General features: G+C 39.2%; 1 protein-coding gene across 2 annotated transcripts in view; it reads left to right on the forward strand.

The window, feature by feature from the left end:
* WNT2B (Wnt family member 2B) overlaps window positions 1-19,313 on the forward strand; it is a 47,659-nt gene that overhangs the window by 14,980 nt on the left and 13,366 nt on the right. The window contains exons 1-2 of one of the 2 annotated variants that reach the window (XM_072137606.1): window positions 5,644-5,727; window positions 12,980-13,200. In XM_072137606.1, coding sequence (XP_071993707.1) covers window positions 13,074-13,200 — 127 coding nt within the window. In that variant the 5' untranslated portion in view covers window positions 5,644-5,727; window positions 12,980-13,073. Of the gene's footprint in view, window positions 1-5,643; window positions 5,728-12,979; window positions 13,201-19,313 lie in introns of those variants that run through there. The other variant, XM_072137605.1, reaches the window with a different exon arrangement.

Here is a 19,313-nt window from a genome sequence, read left to right on the forward strand (position 1 = left end):
GAGTGTAACATGGTCATTGTAGGTCCCAGAAAACCCAATTTTATAATATGACTTATTCAGCAAAAAGGTTTCAAAAAGGGCTTTATACCTTGAAAGTAATTTATGCAAGTAATCCAACTCCATGCAGGGTCAGCTCCTATCTTCAGGACATGGGACTAAAGAGTACTATTTAGAATATTTACAGTTGTTCCGAAAGTATTCAGACCCCTTTACATTTTTTACTCTTTGTTTCATTGCAGTCAATTGGTAAGATCAAAAAAGTTTTGTTTTATTTTGCTCAACAATGTACACTCTGCACCCAATCTTGACAGAAAAAAACAGAAATATAGTTATTTTTGCTAATTTATTAAACAAGAAAAACTCAGACTGGTTGAGCTTCCAACAAGACAATGACCCTACTCAAACAGCTAAACAAAGCAATGGCTTCAGAACAACTCCGTGACCATCCATGACAGGCCCAGCCAGACCCGTGGCCTAAACCAAATTGAGCATCTCTGGAGATACTTGAAAATGGCTTTTACCAACATTCACCATCCAGCCTGAGGGAACTGGAGATGTTAAAGTACTTAGAGGGTCTAAAGAATTTAAACTTAATAAATAACTAAACCTTGAAAATTTAAATCACCCCCCTTTCCCCTGATCTAATATAAAAATAAACAGTAAAAATCAGAAACATTTTATGTATTGCCAAATGCCATTATATTCTATGTACAAAAATATAATAACAGTTGTTCCCGTTGTTTAACACAGGAACAGAAAATGATGACCAAATGTCCAAAATGCCACCTTTTTGCCATTTTGCAAAATATAAAAATTTTTATAAAAAGTGATCCAAAGGCCATACAGTCCTCAAAATGGTAGCTAAGAAAACGTTATCTCATCTCCTTACACGCCTAACACAGCTCTGTACACTGAAAAAAGTTATTTATTTTGTGCAGAAGGTTGTATTTAATTAAAACTGCCATATCGAAATAAAATCTGATGGTTTTTTTTATTGTACCACGTGTAAGTTGGAATACGGTTAGTCTTATACTGTATGTTGTGCATATCCCCAACTGTATATTTTAACTGGAAAAGCTGGTGGTCGTCTTATACGCCGCAAAATACGGTAATGATTTCCATTCTTTTACACCGGGTTATGTCTTTTACATTATCATTCTATTTTTCTAGGGATTCTGCACAGACAAGAAGCCAGCTAGAGGAATATTTTATGTAATAATCTCAATTCTGCAAAGTTAATATTGTTAAGAACTTTCTTAATAAAAGGTGTCTTTTTCCATTTTACTATATATATATTATATATATATATATATATCCCACATTCATTGTCCATGCTCCATGTAATAATGACTGTCAGAGAGCTCCACATATAATTATCCACACACTGTCTAGGGTTATGTTCTTGGTGTCTGTAATCTAATGGCTGGATGCCAATGCGAAATCTTTCCTTGCGCGGCTCTTGTAGCCTTGGCCAAAATGTTCATGATTCCATGTAATGAGCATAATGAATGCTGCCCAGTGGAGTAGTGTTAGTTTTTCATTTAAGCTACTGGCTTAAATGCCAAGGGCTCCTATTTTTAATTGAGCTTTACAAAAGGATGAATCATTTGATTTATGCCTCCAGGGACAGAAGCAAAGGACAGCAGATATTTGCCACCCACATTGTAAAATGAAATCTATCTAGGTTCATTATTGCAATACATATACCAAAATAGATGAACCTTATTGTTGAGGTGCATAATGCTCAGCTCTGAAGTCACAGATCCATGAAAATGAATTATCCACTGACATGTTTCCAGGGAATTTTTTAAAATTCATCTCATAGCAGGGACACCTCCGGAACAGTTGGGACCTTCACCAAACACAAGAATGGGGTCACTGATTGATGGGGTGGCATGTCATGCACAGGCCCTGCCTGCTATAGGAGCACCAAGACTTGCCAAACACTGCACTTGGCTATTTCCAGCACTCACATTCACTGTCTATGAGAGTGCTGGAGATATCTGAGTGCTGTGCTCTGCAATTTTAAGCATTTCTTCATTATTGAATGTAACATCAGGATACATTCTCAACCTGCTGCTCCTTAAATTAGTACAAACAGGATCCTGTTCTCGTGATTTTTGGGTGTCCCTTCAGTTGGACCGCACACTGATCAGATTGTTATCTCCTATTCTGTGGATAGGGAATAACAATAAAACGTATTAAAATATATAAAATATGAATGTTTGTCTCGGCAGCCAGTAGACCAAGAATGGATCAGAAAGCAGATATCTTCTTTCTCTGTATAGTGGTCTATGAGTCATTGCAGCCCATGTAGATAAATCTGTTGACAAATATTAGACTGTATAATAAGTTCATTTGGGTAGGTTTAACCACTATAGAAAATTTCAGGAAATCATATTCTTTGAGGGTCACAACCCCCTTGCCACACAAGTGGCCACCATTTGCACAAATGAGGCTCATTTACAAATATTGCAATAAAGTATTTCCAGCTAGACCTCTAAAATTGATGTTTAATGATGTAAAGTAAATTTTAACCTTTATTTTCATGTTGTTGGCACATAATTATCCTCTTGTGTCATCTTATTTCACATCTTTGCTTCTATTTGTAATAAATTATGTATAAATATATTATCAAATAAGTCTTGGGAAATGAAGCAAATGAAATTTTTGGATAGTTCAAGCATAATAGATATAAAATAAAATATTTGTTTTCACAAACCCTAGAAGATTTTATTCTTTGCCAGCGATGTCACGGTACTTTCCACTTCAGGAGTAAACATTTTAGCTCAAAAGTCTCCACTATGTGCAAGTCAAGCATTTTTGCAGATATAACACTCATGTGAGTGGTAATTGAGATTCAAGATGGGAAAAATTTCAATATAAATGTAATGATGAAATATAAAATAATTTTTTGTTCTTGCTTGGACTGTTGAGGGGTTGAACTTGTGTCTCTATGTAATGGACCACATTTATTAAGCCTCTGCACCAGTTTTTTTGTCGGACTTTGCACATTCTTTACAGTGCAGACTGCTTGCACATGTATTTATAAAGTGTCTGTGACACATTCGTGTCTGCACTATACCTGACGCGACACAAAATTCTTCATTGAAAGGGGCGTTCTGGTGCACAGTCGGTCCGCGTGACACATTTATCATGCAGTGTCTGACAGAAGTGTGTCACACACTCTATGTTAAAGGTGCCCCCAAAAAAGGTGGTCCGCTCTGTCAGAGCAGTATAGGGGGCATCAAATTCATGAAGAACGTGCGGCACAATTCACGAATCTGGCACTCCCTGTACACTCCACAGACAAACTATGCCTAGTGCAGTTTGCACTGTTTTTGATAAATGTGGGCCTATGTCTTTACCAGGTCATAATACTGTTTTCTTAGAAGAAATCCAATTAAATGCCCCTGTGGTGCCCCAGTGATTGAATATAACTTACCTCATTCCCTTGTGGTGCTCTTCTTCTCTGTTATGAGTCTAGTGGCTTTAGACTTGTGACTAAGCACAGACATTTAACAGACATTTGACCATGATCTATGGGAAATTTCCACTCGCTGATTTGCTTTAGAGGTCCTATGCTTCTTAATTCATAACAGCGACCATGAATACTGCAGAATATCAAGCACTGGATTGCATGTGAAAATTTGGTAATTTTTTTTTTATGTTCTTAAAAATCATTGGCATCTTTTACAAAAAGGCAAATATTTAGAATCTATACTTCCAGAAAAAATGGCAGTTGTGAATAATAAAGCATCAAGCTGCCAACAGTTTCTGCTACCATAACATATGGGATTGGTAAAGGTGAGTATGTTTTTCAAGCACATTGAGCTGAATTTGTCATCCCACACATAAGGCAAGTCGGCCTGTAATAAGCTGATTCCAGAGCCACCCTGCCAGGTGCTGCTTGTTCCGATGTGTGTGTTCACAGTATTTAGTAAAAGATTAGTACTGGAAACCCATGATGTCATCTGCATTCCTACAGTGACGAATGCTGAAAGTGATAGGGCTATTAGCTTAACCCCTTCCCACCATAAGGCATATCCATTTTTGTGCTTTTTTGATTTCATGTCCACCTTCCAAGCCATAACTTGTTTCAGTTTACAGAAGTATATGAGGGCTTGTTGTCCGCAGATGAAGCATAAGAATCTGGAAAAAATACCAAATATGGAAGAATTGCTGAAAAAAATGCTGCTGGACTTTCACAGTGCAGTTCAAATGACAAATCGCGAAATTCGAAAATAATGTTTTTATTTATTTATTGTATGTGTGTTCTATGGAGGGCACACTAAGCTAAGTCGAGAGATCTGACCACAGCTTTCGAATGGTCTCAGTTGATCAAAGGACCAACATTTCCAAAAAGTTTACAGGGTTGTGAAAAATCAACAGTCTTCTTATACGCTATATAAAATGTCAATTTAAAAAATGTACCTTGTCAGAGAAAACCTGTAGCCTGCATCCATTACCAATTTTCTTTTCTTTCTATATATTGTTTTTTACAGTGTATAAATAAAATTGACATCACTTCCCAACAATTATGTAGCCTGGGTTAAAGTTGAACTTCAGAATGATGAGTAAAAGTTTTTGACTCTTCCTTGTCATGCAAATGTCACATGCTCTGAGAGTGCTGAGTACAAGTAAAAGACTATTGTCACCACTTGTGAATAGTAAAAAATTACATTGAACGTTCATATTATATAACATATTTTTAACGGTATCAAGAAACAAAAGACTATACAGATTTGTTATTTGTAATTAAACTGATGCAAAAAATAAAATTAGGTCCTGCAACTGCAAAATAAATCCAAATCATCACCCCTTCAATGCCACAGTTAGCATGAGGTGTTGGTACGGTATGTATTATAGTGATATTTACCTTTATCTTGTGTATCTTTCTATTTGCTGCATATCCCTATACAGGCCTTCCCCTGACGTAAAGGAGATGCAGCATTATAAACCAGGGACACTTATTCATAGATACAGGCATGGTGAATGGGGTAATCTTCTTATATTTGTTATTCATTGCCTCCTTCCTTCCAAATTCAACTTTTAAAATCATACTAATGAGCCAGAAATGCTTCTGGGGGGCACTACCAGAGCAGATTCACAGGCTCTTACACTGAACAGGAGCACTTCCCCATCCCATCATATAACATCACAGCAGTCAGAAGGAGGGGGAGTACAGAGAGAGCAGAGTGGATCTTTGAGTAAGTGCCCCTGGGTTATGCTTGTTTTTGATGGTGATTTTGACTTACAAACACTCCCAGTTACAAATGGACCTCTCTGGCAACTGTGACCTTTGCTGAAGCTCTATGGATCCTGGTAATTTACTGAACTTTAGCCCCAGACTGCAATGGTCAACTGTTAGGTGTCTACAATAAAGCCTTATTGCTAATCCTTGTTCCCATGACACCCTACAATCAGTGAAATTTATGATTGTCATAGGGACAAAAAAACCTATGAATATCCGACTTGCAGATTACAGTCGGACCCCTCTGCCCACTGTGATCTCTGATGAAGTTCTCTGGAGGCTTAAAATTTTGTGTACTTTAGTCCAAGGTTGCAATGATCACCCTTAAGAACGTGATGAGACCGTGTGCATTACTTTCCCCTGCATGTCCTAGCCTCTGGGAGAATAATACTCCCAGAGGCTGCAGGACCTGTGATGATGTCATGATCACATGACTGGCAGTGGAAAGTAATATACAGAGCTGCATCTGTGAGGTGAGGAGGAAACATAATGGCAGCTAAGTGAAGGGGGAGAACATGGGGGTAACTGTGAGGGCACATTAATTACTGGGGGGTATGCTTGGGCACATTACTTACTGGGAGGGCTGTGTGGGCACATTACTTACTGGGGTCTGTGTGGGCACATTACTGGGGGTAGCTGTGTGTGGTGGACATTACCGGGGGTAGCTGTGTGGAGTTCATTTCTTGGGGCACGTATACTCGTGATGCTGTTTGATCTCACATGTTTTCCGGTGAAACAGATGTGGTCAGTAAGGAGCACCTGGTTTTGTTCAAATGTAAGACAAATGTGTGAACACAGCCTTACAATATTTGAGCAGAAGGATAACGCTATTAGGGAACCAAGATGTAGAGACAATCAGGAACATAAGATGTGGTGATGCCTAATGGAGAAGACGGAGGATGCCTCACCTGCAGGCACTGGATGTAACATGTAGGGATTTCCCCTGTGGTTTCTCGATCTGTATATATCAGAAGTAAAGTTGTTATTGGCACAACCAAATGTGAGGGGGTTATGTACAGGAGTGGGCATTACAGAAAGTATGATACACATTCATTGGGGCCCGTGCCCTGGATTATTTACCACCCTAGCAACACCCTTGGCATTCTACATCACATTTATGTGGAACCTGTATCTACAATTGTATGGTCACTGTAAGATGGTAATTTTGGTGTTTGTACATACTATTTACATAATCAGTATGGCGGTATTCAGCCCCATTGGCAGTGATGGTAAACCTTTTAGAGACTGAGTGCCCAAACTACAACCAAAATCGCCTTATTTATGGCAAAGTGCCAAGAGTTACTTGTTGCTCCCTGCTCTGTCACAGCCTTGAATTGTATCAGCTCCCTGAGGACAACAATACAGTAGAAACTGTGAGGAGAACTTTGAATTATCATTGTAGCTTCTTACCAGGGTCCCTTGAACAGGAAGAATTGTGTGACCTTGAGTAGGAGCTCCAATGATAATCCAGCTCTGTCCACACCTACTTCTACTCCCTGCTCCTTCGGTCCCAGGCAGCCAAGCTTGCGACACTTTAAAATAGCACTTCCTTGGGCTACAGGATGAGGTCCTGGGCCTACCCACATTATATTGTATCATGCAGAAATCTAATAACTGTTAATACATTTACATATATCAATTGATCCGGGGGTCATTTAGCCTCTCAATATCCCAGAGCCCAGGGTCCATGGCAGTTTTAATCTGCCCCTCTGTGTATGGTCTAATTTTTTGTGGTACGAGATAAACTTTTCATTGCTGCCATTTAGCATACTGTAACTTTTCATCTCATTATATTACTCTTTATATATGAAAGGCTGTCTTGGGCAGCACAGCAGCTAAAGGGTTTGTCTTGTTGCATGTTTATCTGGGGTCCTGGGTTTACTATCTGGCCATAGTTTGTATGTTCTAATCAAGTTTACATGAATTTCCACTAGAATTTCTTAAAAAACCTCTTAAAATATATTCACTGTATAATAAATCTTAGCATGTTAGGCGTGATGATCCTATCCTGTACAAGGTGTAAATATTTAAGCAACAGGCTTAGTAATTCTTCTAGAATGAAAACTATTTCCAAATTATGTCATATATAAAAATGAATAGACCAAGAGTTCATGGCACACAACCAGTTAGCATATGTGAGCTTCTAGCTGACTGCTAAATATAGCATACCTGGATACAACTAATATTCTTAGGAGTAACTATGACCATATAACAGTAACCAACCTTATCCCAACTAATGGTTAATATGTAAATGACCCAAACCAGATGCATCATTAATAAACTGTTATGTAGTCAGGATGTTATTATATAATATGGTCTATATATTAAAGTGTAATTATAGCCATCTGAAGGAGCCCTTAGTTACATTATTAACACCTGTGGTGTGAATAGATTGTATTTCTATATCCACATAGTTGTCTGACCATATATGTGCACTTTCAATTTTCATCTGACCTTGTCCTGCAGCCAGCATTCCTAACACAGTAGGAATCATTAATTGGCTGTGGGAAAAACATACTTAGGATACATTCACACTACTGTATGCACACTGTGCTGTAGCCTAGGCAAGCATGCAGCCATGTGCAGGAGAGAGGAATAGTGAGTGCTGCTTAGCCCTCCCATCTCCAGCACCCTAACACTGTGAAATATAGGACTGGTACTATTTTTCTCCATGCACGGTCATGGTGTGGGGAGACGAGATGTGCTCACCGCAGCATGACCGGGTGCCATAGGCGTCAATGGGGACCAATATCAGATATCGGTCGCCATTACATTCATGTAAATGAACGTTAGGTTGTATTACTTTTTCTGTGCATTTCTCAGGACAACAACTGGAGTGTAATTTCAGTAGAATCTGTGTGGGTGCCATTTAACTGTTGTTTGTTATGTGTACTGTTTGCCAGCTCCAGGACAACATCTAGATGCATACCAGGAATCCATTTTTCCATCAATGAAGTGGTATGAGGGATTGTATTTTATGAGACAAATTGTGGTTGTGATAGGTGATGTGGTGTGTATTGATTATTTTTTACTTCCGTCTTTCAGTACCCAGACAGTATACTAAAATTCATCAATAGTTGAGATGTTATGTTTGCATGTTTTGTACATAAAAGAAACCTATAATGGCGGGACTGATAGGCGTCTATACAATGTGTATCCAGAGCCATTCTAGAGTCTCCAGTTGCCAACCATTAACCCCCCACAATCTTTTCACAGAGTGTCAGTAAAAGAGGTAGTACTTTTCCTAAACTGTCAGCATTCCCAGAATAAGATTTCCCATAAAATGACAATTTTGGGCACAGTTGTAGATCTTTTATTTAGTTATTTATTTTATTTATATATTAATTTGTTTTAAATTGTCCAATTAGTACTGCCAGTATCAGGCTATGTTGGGACATCAGGAAAATTAGTAACACCAATTGTCAATATGTTCATTTATTTATTATGAATGACATGGGAACTACAGAACACTGAGGCATGGGTCAAGATGCTCCAATATTGATATATTAAGGTTAATGCAAGAATTGTCAGAGGTGGTGACTTGGTCCCCCTCTAAACGCTTATGTTTGGCACTCGGTAATGAGAGTATTGTGGGACATGTGTCCTCAGCACAGGTGACAGTGTACATGAAGGACAATTCAGTACAGTATCCATAAAGTGCATACACGTGCCTTAACTCTTTTTCATTCCTACATTGTCTGAACTCTTCTGAGTTACCTAAAATAATGCAGCAATGATCCAGGGACTGAACCACATGTTCTAGTATTGGTATTTCTGTATATAGAACACCACTTCCTTAACAAAACATTAAGGACATATTTTCCCGCTTCATCATCATGTCCCTCAGTTGTTATGGTATAAAACAGAAAGTTATAAGCTGTGCTGATCTACGCCAGCTTTTAAGTACTGTTAAGAGCCTCTTTGATTTTACTACAGAGCACAATAATGGGAGTCTACCTGCTCCAAAGTCACATTGCAAATTAAATAGCATTGTTTATAGGAACTTAAAAACTTTCCATACATACTGTTCCTGTTTCCCAATGATCCATCAAGAAAGTAAGCGTCTCAGTACAACAGGGACCTGGTCCTGCCTGCTGCTGCAACCTTTATCTTCTCTCTATGCTTTTTATGGGGGTTGCCAATCACAGTGTAGTACTGACCGTGTAGAAGTAGATAACAGCAGTACCTCTATTGCACCATCAAGCCTATATATATATATATATATATATATATATATATATATAAATATATATATATATATATATATATATATATATATATATATATATATATATGTGTGTATAGAGAGAGATAACAAATATAACTTTCTATAAATTCACAGGTCAACAGAAAAGGTATGTCTGGAAATCAAACACTTGTCAGTAATTTGGGAACTGTAACTGGATCATAGGATATTACTTCATATTTGAGATATGATGTAATACACGCAGTGTGCAGGTTAAATTTGCACAAACACTGAACTATTTATTACTAGGTCAATTCAGAGAAGGATTACTGTCTTTTGCAAATCAACTCATAAATTTATACTGGGAATGAAGTGTTGGTAATAGCATCCTTTCCAGCACTCCTACACTCTGCAAATGTAAGGAACACTGAAGCCTCTGGATCCAGTGTCTTCATGACACGTGGAGCTCACAGAGAATACAGATATTTCCTCCATAGATATCTAAAAATCCTGGCCGGGGGTTAAGGACAGATATGGAAAATTCCTCTTCTGGTCTGGGCCTCATAAATATTCATGCATATCTGCGTTTTGTTACAATTTGTTAGTCATTAGTCAAAAATGTAATTAGAAGATGAAAGAATTTAAAATTAACATTAAAATTAACATTATGTATAACATTAACCAGCAGGTTTTCCTTATTAAGCTGTAGATTGTTAGTTGTCTTTTCAATTACATTATGCTTTAATGGGACCAAGGATTATCTATAAAACTTCATTACAGACACCTTACAGCTAATCATTGCAGTCTGGGACTATAGTAAAGCATCCAGAGAGCTTCACCACAAGGGCACAGGGGTCTGTCTGTAACTATGGGTTGTCTGTAAGTCGGGTGTCCTTAAGTAGGGGAACGCCTGTATGCTCCATGATCGAAAAATATGCTATGTAGACGGAAACTGATACATACAATGGAAGTTATAGATCCGTAATACACACTTATGTGCTGCAGCCTTACACAAGTATGTTTAGTTTCTTGTAAATTGAAAGGTGCAGAAAGTAAATGGTTATCAATTTGGCTTAATATGAATAACTATTAGCAGTCCCACCCCTATCCAGCCTTCCTGGAATTACACAAATGGTAATAGAAGACATTTTAAAAACATGACACTTAAATCAGTTGTCCAGAAATAAATTTTGATTGGCTCATGCACCCATCAAATGTTTTGGCCGAGCATAAACTCAGGGCATGAAGCCAGAAGCAGTTGTGCAGCGGCTGGATGCTGTACCAGCACTATTAGCCCCTATTCACTTCATGGGGGGCCATGGCTACAGTTACATGCATCCACAACACAGAACATGAATCCAAATGCCTTCATCTCCATGACCTGTGTTTAAGCAGGACAGACAGCAGCAAACCTGTAAATAATGAAAGAGTGAAGACTATTCAGAATTCCTGGATAAGTCTACCAAATACCTAAAATTCATGTTTTTTGTAATGGGTATGTAAGTGTGCGGGAAGGATATAAGGTTATTTACCAATATAAATCTATTAAAAGTTTCCCATCTTTAACCTCATCAGCCAGACATTCCTGTCCATGAAATGGCTGCAGATGGAGGGTCATGTGATCTCTATCTGTCCATAAGCAATCACCCTGCCGGGATCATACAATAGTATTCATGAATATAGAATCAAGGTCCTGACCAGGTAATTGCTCATGGTCAGACATCACATGACCCTCCATCTGCAGCCATTTTATGGTCAGTAATATCCGTCTGATGAGATAAAAGATTTACGTATCAATAAAACGGTGCAGAACTTTAACTAGAAGTTTATTGGTAAATTACCTAATACCCTGCCCCAACACACTTACACATGTATTACAAAAACATTAGGTAAAGTGGCCAACCCCTTTAAGGCTTTTATAACACCATACCACTGCCCTGCTAATATATAATTCAATAACCTTATGTCACTGTGCTTTCCTGTGACACAAAGGCACATGGTTGAGTTTTCCACATTTGTTAGCAGACAAAGGGGGACATGTATCACTCCTATTGCTTCCTTTTTCTTTTCTGTGCAAGTTTGCGACTTTTTAGGTGCAGAATCATGCAGCATACCAAAGTTAGCTGCCTCGTGGATTTAATGCAGAGGCTACATTTAACTTTTATAGCCCAGATGTTTGTTCAACTTGTGCGACTTTTGGCCTTGGAATTGTCCCATTCTTGTGCCTAATAAGTCCCAAAACAGAGCATGCAAGACCCAGACTTACTTTTGGGAGCTACTATGTGGTACTAAAAAGTCCCACACCATAAAAAGTTGCAAAAGTGAGACTAAACAGGCAACTCATCACATATCAAAAAGGGGATTACAAGATACATTGTAATGACTAAGTAGGCCAACTTCAGGAAACTTGAAAAAGTGGCAGCCCAAAACCTATGCTACATGTGCCCCAAAGTGTATTTAACCAGTGCCTGGATAAGAATATCTGTCCTGATGGGTATTTTAAAATGGCTGAGTGACATCCAATGTGTATCCATGTGTGGTCACCCATTGATTGAGGGTGGTTGATAGACGCAAACCGATAGTAAGAATGCCCCTTTTGATGCCACTTTTGATGGTGTATGTGTTAAACCGTATAGTCTATAACTAATGTTGTTAGTATTTTGCAATATTGTGTTGAATTAGTCCCATTAGAGACACACCTGTATAGATGTGAGGAATCTTATAGAGCAGTGATGGTGAACCTTTTAGAGCCTGAGTGCCCAAACTTTAACCAAAAGCCACTTATTTATTGCAATGTGTCGGCACAGCAATTTAAGCAGTAATTTATTTCTCCCTGTTCTTTGACAACTTTCAGTCATTCAGACTCCTAAAGACACCAATGCAGTTGAAAGGAGGAGGACAAATTCGCCCATCATTGTAGGAAGATTCTGTCGGAAGATCCTTTGAGTCCTGTCTGGTGAACTTCATGATGGGGTGATGGCCTGGGTGCCCACAAAAAGGACTCCGAGTGCCGCCTCTGGCACCAGTGCCATAGGTTCGCCACCACTGATATAGAGCATGAGATACAGTTTGTAAACAGATACTGTCTGTCTATTAAATGGGCACCCTTTTGTTAACACAAAACTTACTGAAACCATATGTTTCAGTTTTTTTCTGTCTGTGATTCATGTAGAAGAAACAGAGTACAAACAAAGAATAAATCATATTAGAAAAATGAATCCATACTTTACACTGTGATTATACTATATACTGAGCTATATGTATAGTACATCTCATTCTGAACATTATGGGTGGAATATTCCTAAGAATAGGAGAGAAACCTGTGACAGGAAACCTCAAAATATGTCAAAATTAGTTCAAATATTCTGCTAGAATATAATAAGTTGGAAAAGAAAGCTGCTTGCCTGAAATTCTCCTGCAGAGTAGGAATTTTTAAGATTTCAACAATTAATTTTATTGCACTAAAACTATATAGTACTAAATTATTGTGTACTAAAACGATGTAGCTGATGTATATATATATATTTTTTTTCTTCTAGGTACATTGGTGCACTTGGAGCGAGAGTAATATGTGATAATATCCCAGGACTTGTCAACAAGCAGAGGCAACTTTGTCAGAAGCATCCTGACATTATGCAAGCCATTGGTGAGGGAGCTAAGGAGTGGATCCGAGAGTGCCAGCATCAGTTCAGGCATCATCGCTGGAACTGCAGCACCCTGGACAGAGATCACACAGTCTTTGGTAGAGTCATGCTAAGAAGTATGTTGTTCTGTGTAATTACTAAATCTACAAGCAATGTGGCTTGATATTATGTAATGACTATATTATATACATATTCTTGTGTGACGTAGAGCAGAGGGGCTTGACTTCATTTTATGGATTATTTTATCATAATAGGCACTTACATAAATTCATTCATGTTAAGAATGCAAAATAAACATTTTAACATTTGGTGCAAAGTTAGTAATAATGTTAGAACCATGAATAGGGGTTGTCTTTTTAACCTGGAAAGGTGCCATTTTAACTTTTTTAACCTGGAAAGGTGCCATTTTTGTTCACTGCTTGTTTATAGTATAAAGGTGCAGATTGTACATTTGGACTAAGTAGCTTCAATGTAGCCCCCCTCCCTGCTTTCATAGCAATTAAAGGGGTTATCCAGGTATAAAAAGTTGCTTATGCTCGGGCTGGGGCAGGCTATTTAAAAATAATAAAGGTGTACTTACCTACTCCGGCACCGCTGATGTCCCATGCCACGGTCCATTTGATCTCTGCCCTTGTTTGTTTAAAGGGGCACAGAAGCTGCGCACAGGGAACTTCCGGTCCACAATGTGTCTGGCTCCTCCCTGTAAACAAACCGGCGCACAGATGAGACGGACCGCGGTGCGGTAAGTACACGTTTATTATTTTTAAATAGCCCTCCCCAACCCGGCCCCAGGTAAATTTTTATACCCGGATAACCCTTTTAAAACTTTTTTTTTATTTTTCTATAAATGTAGCTGTATAAGGGCTTGTTTTTTTTTTTTTGCCAAATCATAGTAGTTTAGCAGCACCATTTTGAGGTATATAAAACTTCAATTTCAAAATTCTTTCTGGGGAAAGATGAGAAAAAAACTGTAGTACTGCTATTGGTTTTTTACATGATAAATTTTTAAATGTTCAACGCATTCAATGCATAATAAATAACACAATAGGGGTCATTTACTAAGGGCCCGATTCGCGTTTTCCCGACATGTTACCCGAATATTTCCGATTTGCGCCGATTGTACCTGAATTGCCCCGGGATTTTGGCGCACGTGATCGGATTGTGGCGCATCGGCGCCTGCATGCACGCGACGGAAATCGGGGGGCATGGCCGAACGAAAACCCGACGGATTCGGAAAAAATAAATAAATTTTAAAAAAATTGTGTCGCGAAAATTTCACTCACCTTCATCCAGGATAGGCCGGTGTATTTCGAGGCATTCCAGCGGACTTCAGTGCAGCAGCGCCACCAGGTAGACGGCGGAGGAACTACCATCATAAATCCCGGCCGGACCCGAATCCAGCGCAGAGAACGCGCCGCTGGATCGCAAATGGGCCGGGTAAGTAAATCTGCCCCAATATCTTTATTTTTTGAATGAATTCAGTTGTCCAGGATTTTAAAAAAACTATATTTTGTTATATGGGAGGCTGAAAAAACAATAAATATCTTATATTTTCCTCCACCGACGCTCCAGTTCACCTGCGGCACTGTATATTACTGCTGGGTCTCTTTTTGTTTACATCCTGCCCACTGCCGCGTGTCTGCTAAACAATGAAACTCTGCTGTAGAAGGTGCTTGGAAGGTCTGGATGCCCAACAAACAGAGACCCGGCAGTAATGTACAGCGCCACAGGTGAACAGGATTGCCAGAGGAGGCAAGTATAAAATGTTTATTGTTCTAATAGCCTCGCAAGCCAAATATAGCTTTTTATTTAACTCTCAGACAGCCCCTTTAATAGGATCATAGGATCATTTGTTTCCATTATTCATATTAAATTCTCTTTTTACAAAAAAAAATATTCCAAAAAAGAACATTTTCCACGGACAGAGCTTTGTAAGAGAATATTTTTGCAGAATTGGTTCCTATTATTGGGTTTAATTTTTTCTTCATATCACTTTTTAATTTTTTTTATTTAGTTTTTTTTGGAGGTGGATGCACAGAAAATGGCAGATCTTGCACCATATTTGTAATTTTATTTTATATACTGTCCTGGACAAATAACACAACATCTGATTTGGTCAGGTTGTTACAGATACTTATTATTTGTAGTTTTTTAATGAATTTTTCAATTGAAAAATGGGATCATTTGTTCGCTTGTATTACTTGTTCACTTTACCTGTATTATTGTTTACTTGCATTATTTGTTCACTGCATTACTTTTAAATGGACAGTCAGCATATTAGACACCTCATCTGGATGGGGAACCTAGAAGACTTAACTATATGGCAGACCCAGAGTTAGGAGTCCGAATGTTTTTTTGGTTTTGTCCTGTACTATTATCATTCTGGAGAGTGGCACAGAATATAGTTCAACAGAATCTGGATATTAGTTTCCTTCTTGAACCAGCCTTTATTCTGCTTCAGCATTGTGAGATTCCTATGCCGGAATATGTACGCTCGATACTGCATTTTCTATTGCTAGTTGCCCTATTATATATCTTTGCTGCTCCATCAGTGTCCCTCTGGTTTTCGGAGGTTAATGATATCATGTGTATGGGATTGACTTTGTCTGCAAATGGAGCATACTTGGTAAACATGGATTAGGTTTAGAAGTTCAGAGGCATATAAGTCACCTGGAGATTGATAGAGAGACTTTGTTCAAGCCAGGTTGGTGTAGGTTTTAGGCCTGTTACACACAATCATGTGCAGCCTATGTATCTGTGCTGTATGGTAGCATGATCGCATGGGCCGCACACAATGCAGTAGACACGAGTCCATGCATTATATACAAATATAATGCAATGATGTTCCCTCTGCCAGCTGAACATTTGAGTCAAAACTGTATGAACCATCACAGTTGCGGTCAGCTGTTCGGCTGGCAGAGGGAACATCCTCCTTACATTATATTTCTATATAGTGCAGGGACCCCCTTCCACTGCACTATGTGCACCACATGCGATCATGCCACCATACTGCGCAAATACATTGACTGAAGACTTTCACGTGTAACCGGGCTTAGTCTGAAGTGAATAGATGGAGGCTAGCTAGGGGAGTGCTTTTTGTTGTTTTTTTAATAAAGTTTCTGTATATTGGCAGTTTCTTATTGTGTATGGCTATGAATATAAATGTATGTACTTATTGTTCTATTTGTCCTTAAAAACAATAATAAAGAAAAAAATAAAAAATATATATATATATAGCGATGGAACCCCCTTCCTCACAATGCATTTAAAATGCGGTGGTTGGCATTGAACATGGAATCTTATAGGTTATACGAGCTCTAGCAGCTGAGAAACTGCTGAGAAAATAGCAGCAGCATAAAGCCATAAGTTGTCGCCCAAAAACCTATACCTGCGCCCAATAAGGGGTTAAAGTCAATCATTCTACAGTAAGGAATGCTTGACATGTGCAAAACATTTTATAAAGTTGATAATCTTCCCAGGTTTTGAAAAACAAATTCAGATCAAGGTTGATCAAAGTAAGCAATGCAAAAAAAAAACCCTAAAGTGAACATCTAAGACAGTACTGTCACATGTTCAAGTTCATGATAGTACAATTAGAAAAAGGGCTAAACATGTTTGGAAGAGTGCCCAGGAGACAGCCTCTTAAAGGACACCTAACATCAGGATTATGGATTATAAACCAAGTACGCTTAAATGCTGGTGTAGGCCCCCTTTGTCAGGACCCACTCTTTTTTAAGCTTTTTATGTCTTTGTTTTTATGAAAAAAGGCTTCAAAATGAGCCTGAGGGGCTCCACAGAAGTTAATGGAGTCTGGAGCCCCTCAGGGTCATTTGCATAGTTTTTAAAGCTTATGCAACATCCCCCACCAAGGCCTACCCTTTTCTTGTGGGCTTAGAGGGATTCAGGGCCCAGAATACTGGAGTGGCTGGCTAGCGCGGCCCAGGGCGCGCTGTTGTCATGGTGCCTGGTATGGGGACCAGAGGGCTTTCCTATAGCCTGGCGGGTCTCCAGCAGGTGATGCGTGCAAGAAATAAGGAGGGGAGGCTGATGTAATGGTTTCTCCCTGGGGCATCCCCTGAGTGTCTGTAGGATGAGTCCCTGGGTAATGGATGGGTGATCCTGTGGTGGTAAGCAGCCGTATCCAGGGATTACACTGACGCAACGCTGTGCAAATTAACTTACAGTTCTTAATTGAACTTCAGACAGCAAATTCGGATTACTGGAGTGGTCATGGAGGGGAATGTGCAGGAATGGTGCACCAGCCTGATAGTAGATGCAGGCTGGGATAGTTGAGGTGGAGCTGTGTCCAAAATGTGGAAGCTGAAGCTCTGGGCTAGAGTCTCCTGACCCGCCCCAAGTGTCAGGCAATAGGCTTGAAGCACTATCAGTTCCTGGGATTAGTATCTGTGGCATCACTTAAGGTGGGCTGCACACACTGTCTCTCTCTTCACTCTGACTCTGCAGTCTGACCATGTGCTTCCACACAGCAGTGGTTTTTATACTCCCTCTGGTCAGGAGGTAGCACCTCTCCAATCACACTTCAGCTAACAATACAGTCACATCATCGGATAATTACTTACACCAGTTTAACTGTTGCCTTTCCAGGCAGTATCTACAGCTGCAATTACATCATACTCAGATTCCAGAACCTTCCTAGAGAGGTGATCAATCTCCCTAACAGCTCCTGACCTGAGGAGTGCACTCTTCACAACTACCAGTCTGCCTATGCATTGGCAGGGGTGTTGCACATATTTTCTTAAAAATCAAGGGCATAAAAAGTTAAAAGAAGAGCAGATCCTGATAAAGGGGGCACACACCAGCATGTAAATGTAGATTTCGTTTAACAACGTGCTTTGCACAGATAAGGTACCTACCAAGTTACCAATATTTGGCTAAGTTGCACAGTTCCAGTTATTTTATTACAGGAATAGGAACTAGTAAGGTTTCTTTAGAAATGTAGCAGACTGCAAGGCAGGGTCACAGGTCATTTCTTAGGTTGCTTCATACAGAATTAGTTTTTTTTTTAAAAAAGAAACTTTCCAGACATTTCAGACATTTTTAGCAGACAATCTGGAGTAGGCACATAATAGATGCAAATATTGAAATAGATTCATGTAGTAGAAACATCTATCTATATATAAGAGCCATACTAGCTCTTTAATTGCAACTTCAAGAAAATGTTTTGAATATTTTTCAAAATTACTTGTAAAATTGACATTTGCATTTCACTTTGTGAAAGTCATACTGAAGCCTAATACTATCAAGTACTCAGCAGACATCTTAAAGAAACAGCAGCACCTTCCTCAAACAAAGATCCATGTGATGCAAAACAGAAATCTGTGTAGACATGGTTGAGCTGCATGTATGTTCATTAACACATTCTTTAGTGGAGGGGTTGGTAAATGACTGCTGTTCACAGGCGCACCCATTAAGTGAATGGGTGAGATGTCAGTTTACAGCCTGCAGTGACCTCATTGCTAAATATGTTCTACCAAAAGAATTGATGTAGAACACATGGATATACTGTAGAGGGCTATTGTGCCATAATTGGACAAGTAGAATTAAACTGATCAAGGTAAATGTTTGCACCCAAGCTATATATGTACGTCACACATTTTACATGTCAAGAGACCATAGAGCAGTGATGGCTAACCTTTTAGAGCTGGAGTGCCCAAACTTCAACTAAAAGCCACTTATTTATTGTAAAGTGCCAGCAAAGCAATTTAAGCAGTTATTTTTTTCTCCTTTTTCTTTGACAATTTTCAATCGTTCAGCCTCCTAAAGACATCAACACAGTTGAAAGGAAGAGGGAAAATTCATCTATCATTGTAGGAAGATTCTGCAGGAAGATTCTTTGGGTCCTGTCTGGTGAACTTCATTCTGGGGTGATGTCCTGGGTGCCCACAGAGAGGGCTCCGAGTGCCACCTCTGGCACCAGTGCCATAGGTTCGCCACCACTGCCATAGAGTAATTAATTCTTATAAGTTACAATAGAGCTTGAGCAAATGTTGGCAACCTGGGCTGGAATGATACACTATGGGGCACATTTACTAAGGGTCCGCGGAGCGCATTTCTGTCGGGTTTCTCGACTACTTGCAACGCATTTAACAGGGGTTTTATGCGTACGCGATCAGATTTTGGCGCCAACTTTCATGCGAGACAAATCGTGGGGCGTGGCCATCGGACAACCCGACTGATTTGGACTAAGCGTGGGATTTAAAATTCAAAT

Source organism: Engystomops pustulosus, chromosome 2 (assembly GCF_040894005.1).
Source record: "Engystomops pustulosus chromosome 2, aEngPut4.maternal, whole genome shotgun sequence".
NCBI classification, from domain to species: Eukaryota; Metazoa; Chordata; class Amphibia; order Anura; family Leptodactylidae; genus Engystomops; species Engystomops pustulosus.